The following is a 21,000-nucleotide window of genomic DNA, read 5'->3' as shown; positions in this document are numbered from 1 at the left end:
ATTTCATACAAATGGCTGTCCAGTCTCTTCTTAAAAACTTCCAGTGTTGGAGTATTCTCAGTTTCTGGAGGCAGGTTGTTCCACTGGTTAATTGTTCTAACTGTCAGAAAATTTCTCCTTAGTTTTAGGTTGCTTCTCTCTTTGGTTAGTTTCCATCCGTTGCTTCTTGTCCTGCCTTCAGGCACTTTGGAAAATAGCTTGACTCCCTCTTGACCATTCAAAGCTGTATTAGACCTCTCCAGAACTACTTATGACCCAGTTTCGAAGTTCTGAGGGCTGCCCCACAAATAACATGACTGTATTTGGTGCGCTTGGAAACTGGCCCACATTTATAGCCATTTGCAGTGTCCCACTGTCATATGACTACAATTTATGACACTTTTTTTGTCAGAAACTGGGATTTACTTCCAGTTTCTGGCAAAAAAAAAATGCCCACTAGATACAACGGATTCACTTAACGACCAGTGTTTGCTCAATGACTGTGGCACTTACTTTATGACCACTGCAAAAAAAGGTTATAAAAATTGGCCGCTTAATGACCATAATTTCAGGCTCAATTACTATTATAAATTGAGGACTACTGTATCAGGATAAGAGAGCACCAGAAAATCCCAGGATTTTCAACAAATGTTATTTTCCATATTCTATCTCAGAGAACATTTAAAAATGGCTAGCTATTAATTTTATTATGCTGGAAGGAAAAATGGATAAAGGAATATTATTTCCCCATTTTGGTTTGATATCCATAAACCTCTTTACTAGGGTATTACACTATATTTTAAAAGACGATGGTGTACTTTTGAATTATATTCAAAAAAGTAGAACTTAGAAGTGACTTATCAAGCATGGGGAAGCAAGAAAACTATTGTTCAGTATTGAAAATGTAGAGCTATCTCAGATTAACCCTTTTGGATGACATTCTATTGGATAATCGAAATACTATATTATTTGTGTGTCCAAGGTTTCATGATCTGTTTAAAAATTAGGCTGAAAAAAATTAATTTATGCCAATAAGGTTTTTGTTATTTTGTATTTCTGATTTTCTTTCTTTTTTGTATTATTATCACCATCACTTGAAATCCATCTGCAACTATTTGTCCAGGATGGTATAAGGACTCCTGCCTTTGATCAGGGAGTTAAACTAGAACAAGGGTAGGCAACCTTGGCTCTTTTATGACTCGTGGACTTCAACTCCCAGAATTCCTGAGCCAGCCATGCTGGACTAGAAGATCTTCAAGGTCCCTTCTAGCCCTACATTTCTATGATTCTACTGCAGAATTAAGACCTCATTGAAGTTATGGATTGTGATCAACCATGCTGATATAGTGCATGTTGATGAGAGAGAGAGAGAGAGAGAGAGAGAGAGAGAGAGAGAGAGAGAGAGAGAGAGAGAGAGAGAAAACGAATTTCCCAGTTTAAAGCTAACTGGATATGAATATCAACTGAATAATAATACTTGCAAGATTAAGCAACGGCCATTTACAAGACTAAGGAAGGCTGATTTATGTTCCCTGTCAAGTTAAAGCAAGATACTTTTTCAAGGTGATGCAAAAAAGTCGTCCTTAGCCTTTGTATAGCAGTCTAGCCTGTTGCAATAAGACCCATAAAAGGCAACAATTGGGTCCGAGTGTAAACGTTCTTGCCCAAGAGTGTATATCTTACCCAAAAGTATGCTCTGTGTGCTTCAGCTTGTGAGCAGGGAGTTCTTGGAAGCATTCTCCATTTTGTGGCTTGGACTCCGGCATTCCCTTCTTGCGATCCCAGATGGATTTTGCCTCTTGTTTGGGCATTTTGTCTCTGTTCAGTTTGTTATCTTTGATCTAATAAGAAGACATGGTTGTAAAACAAAAAGAATGAGTTACATCCAGGACTCTGAAGGAGTCGTCAGAGGTATCCATCTCCACTGTGAATGGAAAGATAAAGTACTATTAATCTACTGCAAATGTAAGGTCCTAAAAACAGCTTGTAGATTCAGCTTTGCTCTGTAGGAATGCTCTGAGTTGGGAAAGATTTTACACACAAGCGTAAAATAATACTTGCTTCCATTGTTATGGCCCCTCATTCAACTGTGGCTCATCTATACAGTGAGGACGCCAAGGAACCACATAATATCTGGGCCAGGTAATCAATCATCAAAAGCATTAAATTATCTACAAATTTATGTCCAGATTTTTGGATAGGGGAGAAAATTTTTATCACCAGCTTTGCCTCTTATACATATTCACCCAAGTCACTGAAATGTGTCTTTTCCTTACAATCGAAAAGAACAGAGAAGCTGGAAGAAGCACTTTGTCTCACCCCTAACTAGATGTCCTACAGTCTGTGTAACATCTGGTTCTGGCATCTCTGGGTTGGATGTTCACACAGGACACGTTCCCATCCAACTAAGTCACAAAGTCCCCTTGCCTATGAACTAGCAATCAATTCATTTGGAATATTATTACTGGGATTTGTAAATAGTGCTGCTAAGAGCAGCCAAAAGATGCATTACAATGTTTGTGGAAACATTTAAGTAGACGTGATGTAATTAATCTCAAAGATAAGCCAAGTAGAGAATTGTCCTCCCAGTTTGGATCTGGAGATGTAAGCATGTTTTATGCATGGCTTGTCTTGGCTTCCCATTTCTCCCCTACCCAGAAACATTGTCAGATTAGTGTCTTTTGGAGCTGCTCTTGACCATCTGACTATCAAGCATGCCGAGACATGCCTTGATGCTAACTGGAGTTGTGTGCAGAGTGCAGCGTTCCAGAAAACTCGTTCTGGTCTGCAGGAGAGATTAATCTCATGAAGGACATTGGCTAAGGCAGTGGCCAACGCAAATCGGAAATAGCAACAAACAACTGTGCAAATGCTCTTCCCTGACTAAATTTATCCTGATCCAGATGGCGAGGAGGCTCACTGATATCAATCTAAATTAATTTAATGAGACAAATCTCATTGATTTCAGAAGGAAGTGAGGGAAGTTAGGAAAATATATTTTTCACCAAAAGGATTTTTTGAAAAGCAGAAGCCAAACCTGGCCCCAAATTTCTTTGTCCCAAGCAAGAGCTAGCCTCATACAAATGCAAATGTAAATCCATCAGGAAGGTTGGAGCCAGGGAATTCAAGACAAAGAAACTCTTAAGAGTCATTAGCCCAGCCCCAGGGAAGCAGGAGATGACTTCTGGGATGTAATAGGACTAACCCATTACCATCAAGTATACCATAGAGGCACACCTAAACTCAGGTCAGAATACGTGACACAGGAAATAGCCTCAAAGTTCATGCCACAGGAACTATTCCAAATAAAAGGCTAGAGGGGGTATAAAAAAAAACCCAAGCACATGCGCTCAGCCCTTCTCTCCTCTGCTCTTTCCTGAAGAACCATCTTTCAGCAATAAACTGTAACTTTCTTCCCAAAGCAGTCGCCATGTTTGCTTATTTATTCCCGGCTTGGATGAACCAGGATGAAGACTTTACTTCTAACAGAAGGCTCAGGAAATCTGAATTCAGTTCAGTGGCTTATCCTGCTTTCAGCATTGCTGTTTTTGGAAAAAAAAAAACATTTCTGCAGTTCATCAGACTTTTTTTTAAAGTCTAGAGCAGGCTCAGTTTGGTACCACTAACTTCTATATTGCCCACCAGGATGACTCAAACATGTAACATCTCTAGAACACACCAGTGTGACAGCTGCTCTAGGGGGCGCTATTTCTTTCCTTTTTCTTTTTCCTAATACAGTGCAAGGCAGAAAAGCAAACATACTACTTTCCAGGTAGACCAGACAGGAAACATGACCAGATGAGCTAAATCCACTTTATTATAAATCTTGCAAATCTGATATTACATTTCTCCTTCTGTCTCCTTTACATCTCAATATATTAGGGAGGGTCTGAGTCTCTGAGCCTCTGGTCACATTCACATTCCTGCTGTGGACTCAGTTGCCTTTTATCTGACCATTCCCTTGGCTAGTCTTATTGCCCTGTCTCCCAAGGCCATATCTATACATCAGGGGTTTTCAAACTTGGCCCTTTTATGACTTGTGGACTTCAACTCCCAGAATTCCTCAGCCAGCGTACCTGGCCGAGGAATTCTGGGAGTTGAAGTCCACAAGTCATAAAAGGGCCAAGTTTGAAGACCCCTGCTATACACCATTCCAGCATAGGAAACCTGAGCTAAAGGCATCCACAACCCTGGAACTAATCCTTCAAAAAAAAAAAAGAAAAAAAAAAAGAACATAGTATCTTTTCCACAAGGGCAAAAAAGTACTTTAGAAAAGTGATATTTGCATGAATGAAATGAAATTACTTCTTGTAGGATGAGAGTGGTTTTGTCAGTCTGTCTTTTCCGCCTTTCAGATCTCTTTTAAGTAGAGAAAGGACTGGGAGAAATTTAAAATCTATTCCCCACCGTACTAGATATGGTATTTCTGAAACAAGCCTAGATCTGCCAAGTAGAAAGTCCTGGTTTTGTTCCAGATTCCTGGGGGAAATTATGGCAGCAACCTGAATGGGAGAGAGGATGAGGATCTTCTTTCCATTGTAATATTGGTATTAATTTTTGTCTTTAACAGGCACATTTTAATAACATACTTCCTTAAGAAATGAAAGATGCTTTAGATGTTTCCATTAACCTGCAGGATCATTTAAATGTGCTTGATTAATGCAGTGTTGACTGACTAAAATGCAGGGAGTTAATAAACAATTGACTACCAGCTTTATTTATCACCCCCCAAAATGTTATTTTAAATATTTAATGCTTTCTTGGACATTCCAAATCCAGGGTCTGAATTTCAATTTTAGCTCAGGTTGTGAGCATCTGAGCAGAATGATTAGGCTAACTGCTTATCTTCTTATAAACAGAAGGGCATGAAAAGGGGGGGGGAGGGAACTCTGCAATCAAGAAAGAAAAGAGAAAAAATGCTGTTCATGTAGTATGTCTAGCCAAACTGGAAGCAGGAAATACCACAACTATCATGTCATGAGAAAGCTTGCTTCGGGGCAGGCTTTGCAGTCCAGCTCTGCACACCCAAGGTCTTAAGGCAGTCCAGAAAATAGAACAAAATTCTCGGATGTAAAACAAACTCAAAACAGATCAGGGAAAGGCAGTTTCACATGAAATTTCATTTCCTCTTCCTCTAGCCATTTTCAGTTTTTCCAGGATGACTGACTGACAGCTAAGATCTTGCTGGCTGCTGATGGGGAGGAGACATTGTTGTTTAAACCTTGGTATCGATCAGAATATACCGCAAGTCCCTTTTCAAAAGGAATGTTATGAGACCAAAAATGTTGCTTTCCCTGTGTAAGTTAGGGAAAGGTGCAGCTGAGGAATGGAGTAAACTGTGTGCAAGCTGAAGGGCTTCACTTCGTGTGATGCTGAAGAAGGCTTCCTACTCATGAAACTATTGCTCTGGCCAATCAAGGGCTGTCTACATTGCTGATTGAGAACAGCCCACTAGATATGCTACAGAAGTCTTCTGCATTGGGCTGTTACCTTCCCTACCCCCCCTCCCCACCTCTCTTTTTTCAACTAGAAGTATCAAGGATGGAAATTTGGAAGTTTCTGTGTGGAAAACATCTTCTCTATCAATGAGGTATTCCAAGAGTCTCCCATTAAGCAAGTTTCACCATTACTAAGAATGATATCTGCCTGAGCTCCTGGAAGTCCACTGTCAATTAGTGAACCAGAGAGTAAGGAATGGAATGGAATGGAATGGAATGGAATAGAATAGAATGGAATAGAATAGAATAGAAGAACAGAGCTGGAAGGGACCTTGGAGGTCTTCTAGTCCAACCCCCTGCTCAGGCAGGAAACCCTATACCATTTCAGACAAATGGCTGTCCAGTCTCTTCTTTAAAACTTCTACTGATTAATTGTTCTAATTGTCAGGAAACGTCTTCTTAGTTCTAGGTTGCTTCTCTCCTTGATTAATTTCCATCCGTTGCTTCTTGTCCTGCCCTCAGGTGCCCAAGGCATGTTGCATATCTAAAAAGTATTATCCATAAAGTCTATCTAGGGCTATTATCAGTGGAATCCCATATCAGAGAGAGCAGTTTATTTCAGCCTTCTCCAATGGAGCTTCTAAATCTGGAAACTCCAATCCTCACATATTAGGAGGTATCTTTCTAGTTCTTCGTGATTGCAGGAGTACATGACTTCTCTTTTAAACCTCCATATCAAAATGGAAGCCTTGAGTCTATCTGTAGAAGAACACAGAGGTGGCTTTGAGGAAAATGTGCAGCAAAATGTGAGCCCAATCCAAGAAAACAAAAAAGCATGAGAAAGAAATATCATTGTATCCTGGAATGTAGTCTAGATTCCAAAGGACCAAGAGACAGCAAAGTTTAGATTGTTTGATTGGGAAAAAGAGCATCAAGATAGCTCCTCCCTAAAAGTTTCAGAGTATATGTTTAACGATGCAAGTAGTTGCTTTAGTTTAGCAAGATTTCTGTCTATAGGTCAGGAACAATAAAAGAATCTGCTTAGAAGTAACCCTACATTTCCTTGTTGGTTTTTGAAGCTTTACATGTTACCCTGCATTGACTCCTTTGGCATAAAAGGGAGGGATGGGAAAATACATCTACTATTATAGTTCAAAACTCTTCATCTGTTGGAGTTAGATCACTACAGAGAAAACATTCTTGGTAATGCCAATAAAATGCTTTTCCCAAGAAAATTGCTTAATGCCAATTTTCTTTTCTTTCTTCACCAGATTAAAATTTGTCCCAGGATTTTGGTGTCTTTTAATCTTCGTTATGTTTTAATAGTTTTATCTCCTATTTTATTTCTTTACTGGTTTTAGCCCATTCTTATTGCTTCTCATTTTGCTTTGTTGAGGTTTGTTTGTTTTTATTTTTTTGCCATATTGGCTTGTACCTGTTTTTCTACAGTACTATGTTGGATGTGACTTTTCCACTCTGCACTGTATTACAGCTTTGTGTTTGAGTTGCATAATGGTATAAAATTTCTCCTACAGGCATTTTATAAATGCAGACATTAAACAAATGATCCTTTCAAAATTATTATAATTCCCCTAATAGACTGATTTAAAGTGATGTTGTTTCACGGATGGCAAGTAAGATAGGTGATAAAACAGCTTGATAAAAATACCAGTATCCAAACATTCAAAAGTGGCTAACCTAAGAGTACATTTTGGTATTTGCAATATCCTACTTGAAGATGATTAAAAATGATGGCTTGATACCAGTAATTTTACTCACCGTACAGTAAAACACCATGGCACCAGCTTCTGAGTTTCAGTAGAAATGCAATGCACCACTTTTTGTAAACAAAGGGAGGGGAGAATCAAAAGAGGAAAGGAGATTTTGGAGAGCGCATAATTGATATTAAGAAATAGAAAAATCATTGGGTTAAATTCAGATTACAGAACTAAAGATATCTTGAGGCATCTATAATCGAAACCACTAATTCCATCAAGAAAAGTCACGAAATGAAGGGAGAAATTAAGGCAAGAAGGCTTAACTGGAGGGCACTCAGGAATTCCACACAAATCTAGGCCCAATTTCTATGACCCAGGTTGTGTTTCCAGATGTGATCTAAGCCCAGGTAAACTTAAAATACTTCTCTGATGTTCATCCTACACCAAAGAAGCAAGTTAAATATTCAGCTCACAGTACAATATAAAACCAACTGAAATAAGCTGAAACATGCTTCACCATATAGCCAGTTTTGAAAAGCTCTTGTCTGCTTTTGGCTAACATCTTGAGACAGCCTTCAAGATGGCTGCTGGAGAAAACGTGAACTTAAGTCAGGTTGCTCCTAAGCTTGAAATTGTATCAATGATCTTTGACCTTTGCTGTGGGAGCTCATGATGAACACAGGCAATGTGGGGCTTGAGTCTGCTTCCCATAGGCCCCGTCCTACCCGCAAGTGATAGTTACCTCCTCTTTCCTGAAGGCTGGCTGAAGCTTCTTGTCCTGTAGCTTTTCCTTTTTAGCTTCCACTTTATTTTCTTCCCCCTTTTGCAATATTTTTCAAGAGGAAAACATCAATCCCATCGCAAGCCCTATTAACAGCTGCTACTACTGTAGCTTTACAAAGCTGTGCTCATACAACCTCGCATCTGCCCTTGGGTGGCACAGTGACTTTCCTTTGCACATTGCGCCCTCTCCTCTGGTGTGCTTGTGTTCTCACATAGCTCAGCAGGATCCTGGCTGTGCTTGCTTCTAATACTTGTGGGTGGTTATTCAACACTTCTACCACCAAGGTTTCCCGGGTGCTCATCCGTGGCTCATGCTGTGCCTCTGGACCTGGTGTATGCCTCTGGCTACCTTCCCTGTCCAACCATCAGCCACAGAAAGGGAAGACAAAGAAGCTGTGAAGAATTGAGCATGCATAGATTTCCAGAAGATTTAAGAGCCAAGAAGAGAGCAGCTTAACCAATTTTCATGCACTGATCATGCTACGGAGAAGTGAAGCTAGAAGCTTAAATCCAAAAAGGAGTAAAACATTGGCAAGAGTTAGTAGCCCAAAGTGGAAAGAGATAACTGAACAAATTTCAGTTTCTCTCTCTCTTTTTTTCTGGTGAAATGCATTACATTTTCTACAAAACACAGGCAAAACGGTGGTTGGGTGCAAAATGTTTACTCTACCTGTTTCCTGACGGAAGCTGCTGTGATTTTTTCCTCTTGGAGTTTCTTCTCTTTTACCTGCTTCTCTTCTATTTTCTTCTCGTCCCCTTTCTTGCCTTTCAGCTGGTCTACCTTTTTCTCCTCAGCTTTTTGCTTGGCCTTTAACCTCTCCTCTTCTAGCTTAGTTTTTTCCTCAGCTACCCTCTTAGCCTCAGCTTTGGCCCTCTCTGCCTCCCTTTTTTCTTTTTCCTTAACCCTCTCTCGTTCATCGGCTGCTTTTTTCTCTTCAGCCGCCTTCCTCTTCTCCTTCTCCTCAGCCTCGCGTCTTTCTTTCTCCTGGGCAGCTTTTTTCTTCTCTGCCTCTGCCTTCTCCATCCTCTTTCTCTCCTCCTCAGCCTTCCGTTGTTCTTCTGCCTTCACTCTCTCCTGCTCTTCTGCCTCAAGCCTTGCTTTCTCCTCAGCTTCCCTTTTTGCTTTTTCCTCAGCTTCCCTTTTTGCTTTTTCCTCAGCTTCCCTTTTTGCTTTTTCCTCAGCTTCCCTTTTTGCTTTTTCCTCAGCTTCCCTCTTTGCTTTCTCCTCAGCTTCTCTTTTCTCCATTTCCAATCTCTCTTTTTCTTCCTCTGCTTTCCTCTGTTCCTCATACTGAGCTCTTTTCTTTTCTTCCCTCTCAAGCCTTTCTCTCTCCTCAATTTGTTTCTGGTTCATTTCTGCCTCATTGTCTTCCTCCTTATTTTCATTTATGACTACTGTCACGCTGAGAACCTCCTTTGAACTGGCAAGGACATGGGTATCATTGTCTAATCTGTTCTCTTCCACATTTACCTCAAAATGTTTTCCCTCCAAGACTGCAGATTCCTCCTCATTGTCTACATTCTCCTTCTCTACTGTTAATTCTACCTGATTCTCCTCTAGGGCTTGTGGCTTTGGTTTCTGGTCTTCCACCTCTTCTTTGTCTTTCTCATCTTTCTTCTCATCTTCCTCATCCTGCTCCAAGTTGTTCCTCTGGTATGACTCAGTGATGGTTTCTGTTTCCTCCACCTCATAGCGTCTTCTGTGGGTTTCTATCTTTTCTTCTTTTCCCGGGGTCTCATTTTCCTCCATATTATTCACCACTTTTCTGCTTGTGAAGGATATGGTCTCATCAGTAATGGTTGGGTCAAGTTCCTTTTGGCGCTCCAATGCTTCTTGAAGACGCTTTTGACGTCTTTCCTCTCTCCGTGCCATCCTCTCCAGGAACACAGCGTCATCATCTCCATCACCTTGAGCAGTTGTGGTCTCTGTAGTAGTACGTTTGGACTCTCCTTCTGCAATGCTACAAAAGATGCAGAGTTTTAGTTTTATTGATTTGTTTATTGCTCTTACTTTTTATGCTATTTCCTGAAGTGCAATGGGGATTGTTTAAATTGCCTTCTGCCCTCCCCATTTAATCGTCATAGATAGGTTTGACTAAGAGCTAGTGAATTTCATGATGAATTGGAATTTGAAACAGTCCTAATCAGACAGCTAACAGTTGAGTCTAATCATTATACACAAAGACACAAACTTGTCAATTTCACATAAAACAAATCCAAGTTATTTATTTTGACTGTCAAAGACCCTCCAGGATGTCATATAGGGTTTTATATCATATTGTTTTTAATGCTCTATAATTTGAAAATGCCAAAAACCTCTACCCATTTGTGCTTCTAATCAGGACCCCCCCAAATGTTGGGACTCATTCAAATCTCTAAGAGCAGAATATGAAAAATGACTTCTTGATGCAAAACTACCTTTCTGTTCTGTTTTGTTTTTAAGGCTTTTATTTCTAAGTTGCCTGTCTTCAGTTAAACATGGAGCTGAGTGGAGGATACCTGGTGAAAAGTGTGATCATAGAATCAATTCCCTAGAATATGGGGAAACCAGACTGCCCTTTTAATAATAGAAATGCATAGATAGATAGATAGATAGATAGATAGATAGATAGATAGATAGATAGATAGATAGATAGATAGACAGACAGACACACACACACACACACACACACACACACACACACACACACACACACACAGAATATAGAGCTAGAGAGACAGAACTAGATAGGATGTAGGTAGATAGGTAGGCAATGGAGATGGAGATAGAGATATACAGTATTCTCTCCTAACCAGGAAAGTGAGTAAAACTGCACCAAGAACTACTTTAGAGAATAGATGACATAGAACTATGTATTGAAGGATAGGAGCAACTAAATTGTTCAGCTCCTCTTCTCTGATTAAATCCCCTTTCAAAGCAGGCATGATCCAGAATGAAAATCCACCAAAACTATTCATATAGCAGAATCTTACTTATTTTGGGCATTCATTTCAGATTTCTCAATTCCTTGCCCTATGTCATCCTCTTCTTTTTGCCTCAGTCTTTCTTGACGGGCCCGCCTGCGTCGCTCTCGAGCAGCTTCTTCTTCATCATCATCATTTCTTTGATAGGATAATCTGCAAAATACAGTTTCAAAAAAGCTAGATCCTCTGTTCAGAACGCCACTATAATATCTAAGGTGATTACAAGACTACAAATATATTTGCTGAAATACTCTACATTCATATCATATTGCACTGAGCATATTAAGTTTGTTCAGTACCATCAAAATGTAATATCTTTTTACAAGATAATCAATAAAAATGTTTCTGCACTCCATGATTAGATGGAAGAAGCCCCTAGCAATAGGTAAAGGAGATTAGGCGAGTCAAAGGTAGCATGGTATAGAAATTGCACACTCTCAATATATTTAAGGTTTGTTTCTACTGGTGGCTAAGAATTAAAGTGTGAAGCCAAGGCAAAACAAGGCAACGGTGCTACAAAGAAAATAGAATAGAGTAGAACAGAGGTCCCCAACCTTTTGGGCACCAAGGACTGGTTACCTAGAGAGACATTTTTCCATGGACTGGAGAGGGCATGGTTTTGTGTGCTGCTTGCATCCCGCAGATGGGGCTTTGCTTGTTTGTGCAGACCGGTTGCTGGCATGCCACGACCCATTACCGGTCCACAGACCGGGGGTTATGGACCCCTGGAGTAGAATACTTTATTTGTTCAAATGTGGTTAAAAGCACAAGGAATTTTTCTCCTTATTCGTGTGTCCAAAGTTTCATGTTCTTCTGTATTCCAAAGCACCTAGGTATGTTTTCTGACAACTTTTTGTTGTGTTGGAAGCAGCGCTTTAGAATGGTTTTTCTGGACCCGATATATTCTGGAGATGTGGTGAGCTTCCACACATTATATCTAGTGCTAGCTGGAAAGGAGGAAAGAAGCTGCAGGCAAACTCTTCTGGACAACTTCAAGTTGGCTAAGGTTATCTTAGAAGGAAGAGAAAAATGAAAGCAGAGACTTTCTCAGAAGAACTGAATTTCTGAACTATGGTTTAATGAGTACCTAAAACATGCAAACTCCATCCCAGCAAATCTTTGTTTAACATTCCAGAGCTAGCACAGAAGCTTTCACATTAAACTGGGCTTTAGGTCACTTTAAACTTTCCATAGCAACCGGGATTGTTGCAGCTACTCAGGTTTACAAGGATTTTATCTTAGTAACACAAAGGTCAGACAGACAAAAATATTATGGAACTAAAATAGTCAAGGATCACTGAGCAAATCCTATAGAGGTCAGTCTACTAAACAAGAGGTCCCCAACATTTTGGGCACCAGGGACCGATTCCGTGGAGAAAGGTTTTTCCATGGACCGGAAACTGGGTGGTTTTGTGTGCTGTCTGCATCCCACTGATGGGGCTTTGCTTGTTTGTGCGGACCGGTTGCTCGCATGCCACGGCCCAGTACCGGTCCACAGACCAGGGGTTGGGGACCCCTCTACTAAAATACAAAAAAATGCCTACATACAGTTGGCACAATCATTGTAAATATAACCTACAGCATGGTCCTAAAACTGAGAAACCTGGACAGCAAGAAGTAGCAGCCTTACTTCCTGAATTCACATCACACACTAGATCCCAAACCTGGGTTAACAGATCATAATAAAGTATGTCACTTACCATGATATGCCCAGACTGAAAACCATATTGCAGCTGAATAAGATGCCCTGCTTTATACAATCAACTAAGACAATGTCTGGTTTTTCACAGAATGCTAAGCCCCAACTGCTCATTTCAGTCCAAGTTAACATGTTGTTACACACAAGCTCCACCGCTTGTTCCCCTAATGCAGGGGTTTTCAAACTTGGCAATTTTAAGACTTGTGGACTTCAACTCCCAAAATTCCTCAGCCAGCCAGGCTGAAGAATTCTGGAAGTTGAAGTCCACAAGTCTTAAAGTTGGCAAATTTGAAGACCCCTGCCCTAATGAGATAAACAGGAGTATGTGATATGCCTGGAAAGATCAGGCTGGCCATGAGAATTGTGATTTGCATTCACTCTCAAATGCCTCCAAATGCTGCAAATACATACAAGTGGTCCTTGATTTATGACTGGTCTCTTAGCAACCATTCAAAGTTATGATGGACCTTCCAAGAATCTCAAAATTCCAATGGTAGTCCCCTCCTGCAATCATGTTACTGTATATCGGGCACTTGGCAACCAGATCACATTTGCAGCCATTTGCAGAATCCCAGTCACGTGACCATGTTTTATGACAGTTTTCTGAAAAACCAGCACTTACTTCCGGTTTTCAGCAAAACCAGTCCATAGAGAACCATTGTTTCATTTACAACCATGGTGTTTACTTAACAACCACGGCGATCACTTTATGTCCGTGGCATTAGATTAATGACTACTACAAAAAAGATAAAAATGGATTGGTGATGTAGATGACACAATTTATAACCATTGCACCTAATTACTTTGATGGGCAGGCTGCATTATGATCGTATGTGCAAGACTATGTATATGCCTTCCTCAAGTTTAGTAGAAAAGAGACAGAATAAATAAAATGCATAAAGACTGTTTGCTTATTCAGGTGCAGTGTGTCCCAGCCCCTGCAACTTTTAAGATGTGTAATCTTCAACTCCCAGAATTCTCCAGCTAGCATGCTGGCTGGAGAATTCTGGGAATTGAAGTCAACACACCTGAGGTTGAGAAACACTGTTCTAGTGCATGACAACTTCCCACACTTAATGTGTGGCCCACCTGCCAATATATGTGGCCACTAGAAGACCATGTTCTTGCAAAGTTCTTAACAATCAGGATACAAACTTTCCTAGTCTGGTTGCCTAAGACGGGGATCCCCAACCTCCGGTCCATGGACCAGTACCAGGCAGCGGCATGCCGTCAACCGGTCCACACAAACCAGCAAAGCCCCATTCGCAGGATGCAGGCAGCACACAAAACCATACATCCAGTGGTGGGATTCAGCCAGTTCACACCACTTCAGAAGAACCGGTAGCTAATTTTTTGTTGCCCAGGCCCAGAATGGACTTCCAGAAGTGGCATCCACACAGAGAACTGGTTGTTCACATATTTGAATCCCACCACTGCATACACCCTCCGGTCCATGGAAAAACCTCTCTCTACATAACTGGTCCCTAGTGCCCAAAAGATTGGGGACCTCTGGCCTAAGATACTTCCTTTTTTTCTGGCATTCTTCTATGGAGTTTCCTTCTCTTCACAGAAAAAAATGATAGCAAAATAAAAGTAATGGAAAATATTCCTATAAAGGTTCAAATTCATTTTCCTTTTCTTCCTTAGTATCGAAAATAAGCAGAGTTCTTCCCCACAAAGCATTTTTCATTTACTCCATATTAAACTAACTTTTTCTCTCTTTGGCTTCAAATCAAACTTCTTTCCTGATTTAATTCCTGTTTCCAATACTGGGAAAACAGCTCTAGAAAAAGAGCACATCAACTTACCTGATGTTCTTGTTAAGGCCTGTAAAATATTCAACTGCAAGTAAAATTTGGTGGGATGGGTGACTGTTCTCCCTTATTCTCACCTTGCTCAAAATATTTACAGCATGCTTACCCGACTTTTATTGTTGCTTTGGAATTGGCATTAACAGAATCATAATGGGAAACAATCTAAAGAATATTCTTCTCTAATTTTGCACCTAAGCACTTACAAATTAATGATTGTATTCATTTGTTCTTCTATCAGCTTGCTTACACCTCTCTTCCCATCCCAGTTAGCTGAATTAGTCTTTAGTGCTAAGAGGCTAGTCCTTCCACTTTGGAAAGATAATTTTATGGCTCCAATGATTCAGCCTTGAAGGCCTGATGTTACTTGTGATTTATAAACAGTTTGAATGCAAGTGCAGGTTGGGTAGGTACAATTACAATGAAATATAGCCAGTTTTGATGGAACTGTTGGGTAACAATGTCACGCATGAGAAGTCTTAACATATACAACTTTTGCTGTTGTGTTGTGTTCTTTTTTGCCTTTTATTTCTTTTTGCTGGTGTATTTTTTTCTTTTTTTTCTGTTTCATTAAATAAATAAAAACACCTCTTCCTCTCTCTGACAGAGAATGTAGCTACTGTATTCAAATAGCTGTTCCTGTCCAACGTCTTACTACAACGTACAAAGCAGACTTTCATTCAATGCGTTTCTCTAATAGACACATGCAAGTTGTTTCCTTTCTGCCTCAGATCCCCCATTAGCAAAATGAAGATTGCAACGCTGACCTTGAATTTGGGCTCCTGCAGTAAACAGGGAGTGGGGTGGTGGCCTTTGCAGCCCACTCCAACTCATTTATTCAATGATTCTCTGAACAATAACATGGTGCCCAAATATTCAAAACTGCAACATCTGAATTATTCTGACGATTTCAATAGTTTCACCTTCTTTCACACTCACCCCATAAAAATATGTTCAAAACAGGTAAGTTTACCGAAGCTCAAAATTTACGAGAAAATTTTTATAAAATGTTTTATAAATGGCACCTTGATCCACAAAAGATGTCTCGTATGTATTCTAATTTACAGCCCAAATGTTGGAGATGTGGTTGTATGGATGCAACTTATTATTATATTTGGTGGTCTTGTAGAAATATAAAGGCTTTTTGGATCAAGATTTGGTGGAATATTCAAAAAAAATTTAATAGAAAGATAAAATTCACACCACAATTATTGAAGATTGTGATGGTAAAGAGATTATTTTAATGTTGAATTTTATTACGGCAGCAAGGTTATTGATTGGGCAATATTGGAGAAAAGACTCCTTGCCTACTTTAGAGGAATGGTTTCTTAAAGTTTCTTATTTATCAGAAATGGCAAAAATATCGGCCTATCTGAAAGACCATTCACAAGAGAGATACAACTCTGTATGGAAAAGATGGGTAAATTTTGTTCAGAACAAATATGGGATTAGAAAGTATTATTTAGCTTTTGAATAACTTATTGTATAAAGTTGTTATGTTTAGATTTGTTGATTTTATTGTAATGGAGTTAAAGGGGTTTAAAATTTTTTTAGGATTTATGTACAATTGTTTGATGTTTATTTAATTTTTTATGTTTTTTGTTGTTTTTAGCTCTGTATTCAGCTCTGGGAAGGGGGGGATTAGTGGGAGGGGGAGGGAGAGAGGTGGGGAGGGATTTTATTGTAAAATGTTTATAAAAATTTCAATTAAAAAAAACAGGTAAAGGGATGCTTTAGCTGAAAACTTACTGTATATGTGCATGTATACATACATATATGTACAGTAAATATATTATATATAAGTAGCCCCCCGGTGAGATGGGCAGCAAATAAATTTAACAATTAGTAAACAATAACATTACTACAGTTTAGTTTTGTCCCAAGCATGCGACTCAGAGCAAGCTGGGAACCCCAGATAGAGACCACTTCAGATATTGCTCCTCATATCTCACTTAAGATGCATAGAAATTAATAATACAGGAAACCATAATTGCTTCTGTTTAAATGGTTATATTTACCCCACATCTCCCTGAACAGTAAGAAACACACGGCTTACATATGTTTAGTTTGTTTTGCAAGGATTCCTCTAGAGATGTATTAATATTTTGTACTTTTTTTCTTTACAATTTTTTTCTTTACAAATTACAGTTGAGCATAATAGTTTCTCTATTAAGCTCAACTATAATTTGTTTTGTCTATTGTAAGTTATTATAATAGTTCATTATGAACAACTGTAATTTGTAAAGAAAAAAAATACAAAATACTAATACATCTCTTGTGGAATCCTTGCAAAACAAACTAAACATATTTAAGCCTTGTGTTTCTTACTGTTCAGGGAGGTGGGGGTAAACATAATCATTTAAACAGAAGGCAATTGTGGTATCCTGTATCTCAAATATTCAAATATTTTCAAATATTCCAGCGAAGTTCTCCTACATATCTACAAAGCCCCAAGATGATTACTCAGCTGACACTCAATTCTCTATCTGTTGGGTGTTCCTCTGTTCTAAACTATGGGTGTCAAACTCGTGACGTGTCGTGACGTATTGCGACTTTTTTCACATTGCCAGAGCTGGGGTGGGCATGGCCTCCGCATGATGCAATCAGCCTGCAGGCCAACAGTTTGAAACCCAATCTAAATTGTAGTACACCCATTTACAGAATACAGAAATTTCTCCTTGTTTCTAAGTTCAATCTCTTCTTGATAAGTTTCTATCTGATTATTTCTTATCCATCTAATTATTTCTTACCCTGCCCTTGAGTGCTTTGAAGAATTGGTTAACCATCTCTTCTCTGTGACAGCCCCTCAAATATTGGAAGACTGCTATCATGCCAGCCCTAGTCCTCCTCACTTAGCTGATTTATGATTTATGACACTAAATGATTTAGAATATCATTTAGTTTTAACTTCTATGGAAATGCAACCCTGTTCTAAAACCCGGACTATCAACTTTTATTTAAATCAGAGAGACTGGTCAATTATTGATACGACTATTCATAAAGGAATTAGAATTTGTGGTAAGCTAAACTTACGAGCGGCTTTTTACTGTGACAACATTATTATATTCATAACTAGGATTGCAAAATGTGATTTCTTCGGTTTTGGCTTAGCATGCCGTATAAAACCAGATACTGTGGTTTATAAACTGTAGTCTTTGCCATAAACATTATGATTTATAATACTATGTGAAGCCAGAAAATTCTGCTTGCTTGACAAACACGACAAGCGAACTCAGATTTTCTCTCTTCACACTCTGTTGCTGTTGCTAGTGGTAACAGAAGGCTGAGTGGAATGGGCTTTAGTGAACTGACAGATTCATGTTTTTATGCTTTTTACATAAAAAGAAAAATACATCACAATAGATAAACCTACAACAGATGCTGGAATTCTGAAATGAAAAAGTATGTTTTATGTTGTAAGCCACCCAGAGCTGCAAGATAAGTGATAACAAATCACTTTGATAACAAACAAACAAATAAATCTTTTGTATGTTTCTCATTCGGGCCAAAGAATTCAGGCTCGGCTTCTGTCCTTGTTGTGCTGGCTGGGGAATTTGGGGTGTTGAAGTCCACACATCTTAAAGTTATCACATTTGAAAACCCAGGATTAAGGATTAGTGTATCCTGGTGTCATCCATATTCTCAGTAATTGTACCAAGCATGATTTGTATGTAATACAAACATTGCATTGTTTTGTATTTACTTTGTAAAACTTTATATTATGATTTGTAGTAATCATACCAATTCATTGTTTGTATCTTATGATGATGATGATGAGATAATAATAATAATAAAGTAGGAAGGGACCTTGGAGGTCATCAAGTCCAACCCCCTGCTCAGGCAGGTAACCCTATACCATTTCAGACAAATGACTGTCCAGTTTCTTCTTAAAAACTTCCAGTGTTGGAGCATTTACCGCTTCTGGAGGTAGGTTGTTCCACTGGTTAATTGTTCTAACTGTCAGGAAGTTTCTCCTTAGTTCTAGGTTGCTTCTCTCTTTGGTTAGTTTCCATCCATTGCTTCTTGTCCTGCCTTCAGGTGCTTTGGAGAATAGCTTGACTCCCTCTTCTTTGGGGCAGCCCGTGAGATATTGGAATACTGCTATCATGTCCCCCCTCATCCTTCTCTTTATTAAGCTAGACATACCCAATTCCAGCAACCGTTCCTTATATGTTTTAGCCTCCACTCCACTAATCATCTTTGTATAACTTTCCAATGTTATTATTTCCTTCTTTACTTGCTCCCAATAATTATGCTTGGCAGTGGTGGGGCACACCAAAAGTTCCCTTCTATGACTAGTCTAGGAACCATCTCTAAGAAAGCAAACATAGTCCATCCAGGTATTTGCTGAACTTCAACCTCCACCATCAAAAAGAATGATGACGGGTGCTAGAAACTGTAATGGAACATTAGCCAGAGATGTACAGATTTCCCACACTCCAAGGCTTATGCATGCAGAGATACATATTTCTTGGTAAAGAACAAAACTAAAACGTCGATATCTTCAACTGAACTACTGGCAAGTCATTCATCCAGTGGCATTCTTCTTCATTTTTGACAACCTATAAAACTGAGCATCCCAATTCTAATGTGTACAAAAACAGAGTATGCCTTTTATGCAGCGTGTATAAAATGGGGAGAATGCTGAAAATATACTTTATACCAAGAGTATGCTTTTTGCCTACTGCATTTCAAGTCATTTTCTACACAGCCTCCTTCACAATTCTCAGAGTGAAGTCTAGCCAAGAACGCCCATAACAAGAATAATACATAAATAAATAGCCCCTTCAGCTACCAAAATCATGTTGAAATTGCCTTTAGCATAAAGATTAAAAGACTCTCTGGTTGCATTCCAAAGTGGAAGCAAGTAATTTATTCAATATGCAATCAATCATAGGTTCATTCATTCCGTCCCTCTATAATATGTTTGAGATTTGGCTAGTTTGCATATACTGTATGGCAGCAATTCCCCCTCCTTCCATACGCAGATCAAATATATATCTGAAGCTGAACAGCTCTGACATTCTTCTTCTCTTGCTTACTGCATAATTACCCACAGAAAACCAAATCAAGCAAAATAATGGACAGTAGATTCATGTGGAACAATCAGTTCCAAATGAAATGTTCCAGGTTCAGCCTTGCGGCACTTCCACTCAAGGTATTTGGAGCTACTTCCAGATTGGCTCCATATCCTTGTATTCCCCCATTTCCTCTGTCACAAGCAGCTGAACTGAATTACTTCCAGGTTCAAGAGGAACCACAATATTTCCAGCTGGAGGTTCACCTGGAAATGCTGGAATTCTGTGGAGCTTCTCTTTCCTTCCAGTTCCTGAATTTCAGCCATCCCAGTAAATCTTATTAAACACATAGCATGCGGTCTCTGAGTACTCCAGGCATACAAAGTGGAAATGGCAATCTTGATGCCATGCAAATATTTTCTTGTGTGGACTGGCAGTAAAAGGGTTTGGGCTGAACCTAAAGCAGTGGTTTCCACTCCTCAGCATTTCTAAGCCTAGCAAAGTGAAGACAGATATAAGTTGTTTTCAAGCTGCTTTTGAGGAACTGAGTAAGGGTAAAAATGGTGATGCATATATGTGCCTTTAGTCATGCTTAGAACATTCCAATGATATCAAGAGGATAAGTTAGCAAGGGTAATGAATGGGACAGTTTCCAAAATCGGATGTTTCTTTTCTGGAGAAATTGTACAAAATCATATACTTGTCAGTTACAATGAATAGATGCAAACTGAGAATGCATTACACAAACCTTGACCAGTATAATAATTCAGTTAGTATCTATCTATCTGTGATGCCCTAGACCAGACATGTCAAACACAAGGCCTGGGGGCCGGATGAGGCCCACGAAATGGTTTCATGTGGCCCACAAAGCCATCCTGGAAACAGTGAGGGAAGGGCCCCCGCTGCCTTGGTCCTGGCCCAGGCCGGCCAGGAGGGAGACAATGTACAATTTTGTGGTGGCCATCTATGCTGAAACCCATTCAGTCTTAGCTCCACAAGGCCGTCTGGAAACAGCGAGGAACCAGCCCCTGCCGCATCGGCCCCGCCTCCTGGGTGCATGCTGGGGAGGTGTCACCCTTTGTGAGGAATGAAGAAATGCACTGTGCCTTGGCGCTTGCCCCGGTCTCACCCCCTTCTGCCAGAGACCCTCAGATCTGTCCCATTCTTGCCCAGGCTCCCACAAGCACCCTTGATGTGAACGATGTACAGCTGGCCATGCCCACCCAGTAGGCCACACCCACTCCATCCATGCTCACCCAGTAGGCCACACCCACCTTGGCCACACACACTCCGCCCCCCGAGGGCAACCACAATACTGATGCGGCCCTCAATGAAATTGAGTTTGACACCCATGCCCTAGACTAGAGCAGTCACCTCCCGGATGACCATCCTGGCTGAAATTCCAGGAGTTTCACACTTAACTTATTTATAGAATATGTAACTGAGGACAGTTGCCCCCCCCAAAACATTATCAAAATAGATTCAAATATGAAGCTTTGAACTTTTGGGGGAGGGAGGGAGGGGGAATACTGATTCAAAATCAAAATAATACACTATCTTTCCTGATGCTGTTGTAAAATTGCAAGCTTG

General features: G+C 39.8%; 1 protein-coding gene across 9 annotated transcripts in view; it reads right to left on the bottom strand.

The window, feature by feature from the left end:
• The window catches only part of CALD1 (caldesmon 1), a 201,478-nt gene that overhangs the window by 18,349 nt on the left and 162,129 nt on the right, over positions 1 to 21,000 (bottom strand). For 7 of the 9 annotated variants that reach the window (XM_039368920.1, XM_039368434.1, XM_039368751.1 and 4 more), the window contains 4 exons: positions 10,892 to 11,035; positions 8,589 to 9,879; positions 7,878 to 7,955; positions 1,663 to 1,820 (listed from right to left, as the gene is read on the bottom strand). In XM_039368920.1, the coding sequence (XP_039224854.1) occupies positions 1,663 to 1,820; positions 7,878 to 7,955; positions 8,589 to 9,879; positions 10,892 to 11,035 (1,671 nt within the window). The remainder of the gene's footprint in view (positions 1 to 1,662; positions 1,821 to 7,877; positions 7,956 to 8,588; positions 9,880 to 10,891; positions 11,036 to 21,000) is intronic. The other 2 variants (XM_039369009.1, XM_039369092.1) reach the window with 1 other exon arrangement.

This window comes from Crotalus tigris, unplaced genomic scaffold (assembly GCF_016545835.1).
Source record: "Crotalus tigris isolate CLP2741 ecotype Arizona unplaced genomic scaffold, ASM1654583v1 scf7180000017541.2806704, whole genome shotgun sequence".
Classification (NCBI taxonomy): domain Eukaryota; kingdom Metazoa; phylum Chordata; class Lepidosauria; order Squamata; family Viperidae; genus Crotalus; species Crotalus tigris.
The sequence above is the reverse complement of the archived record's forward strand: the minus strand, read 5'-3'. Positions and strand labels throughout refer to the sequence as shown.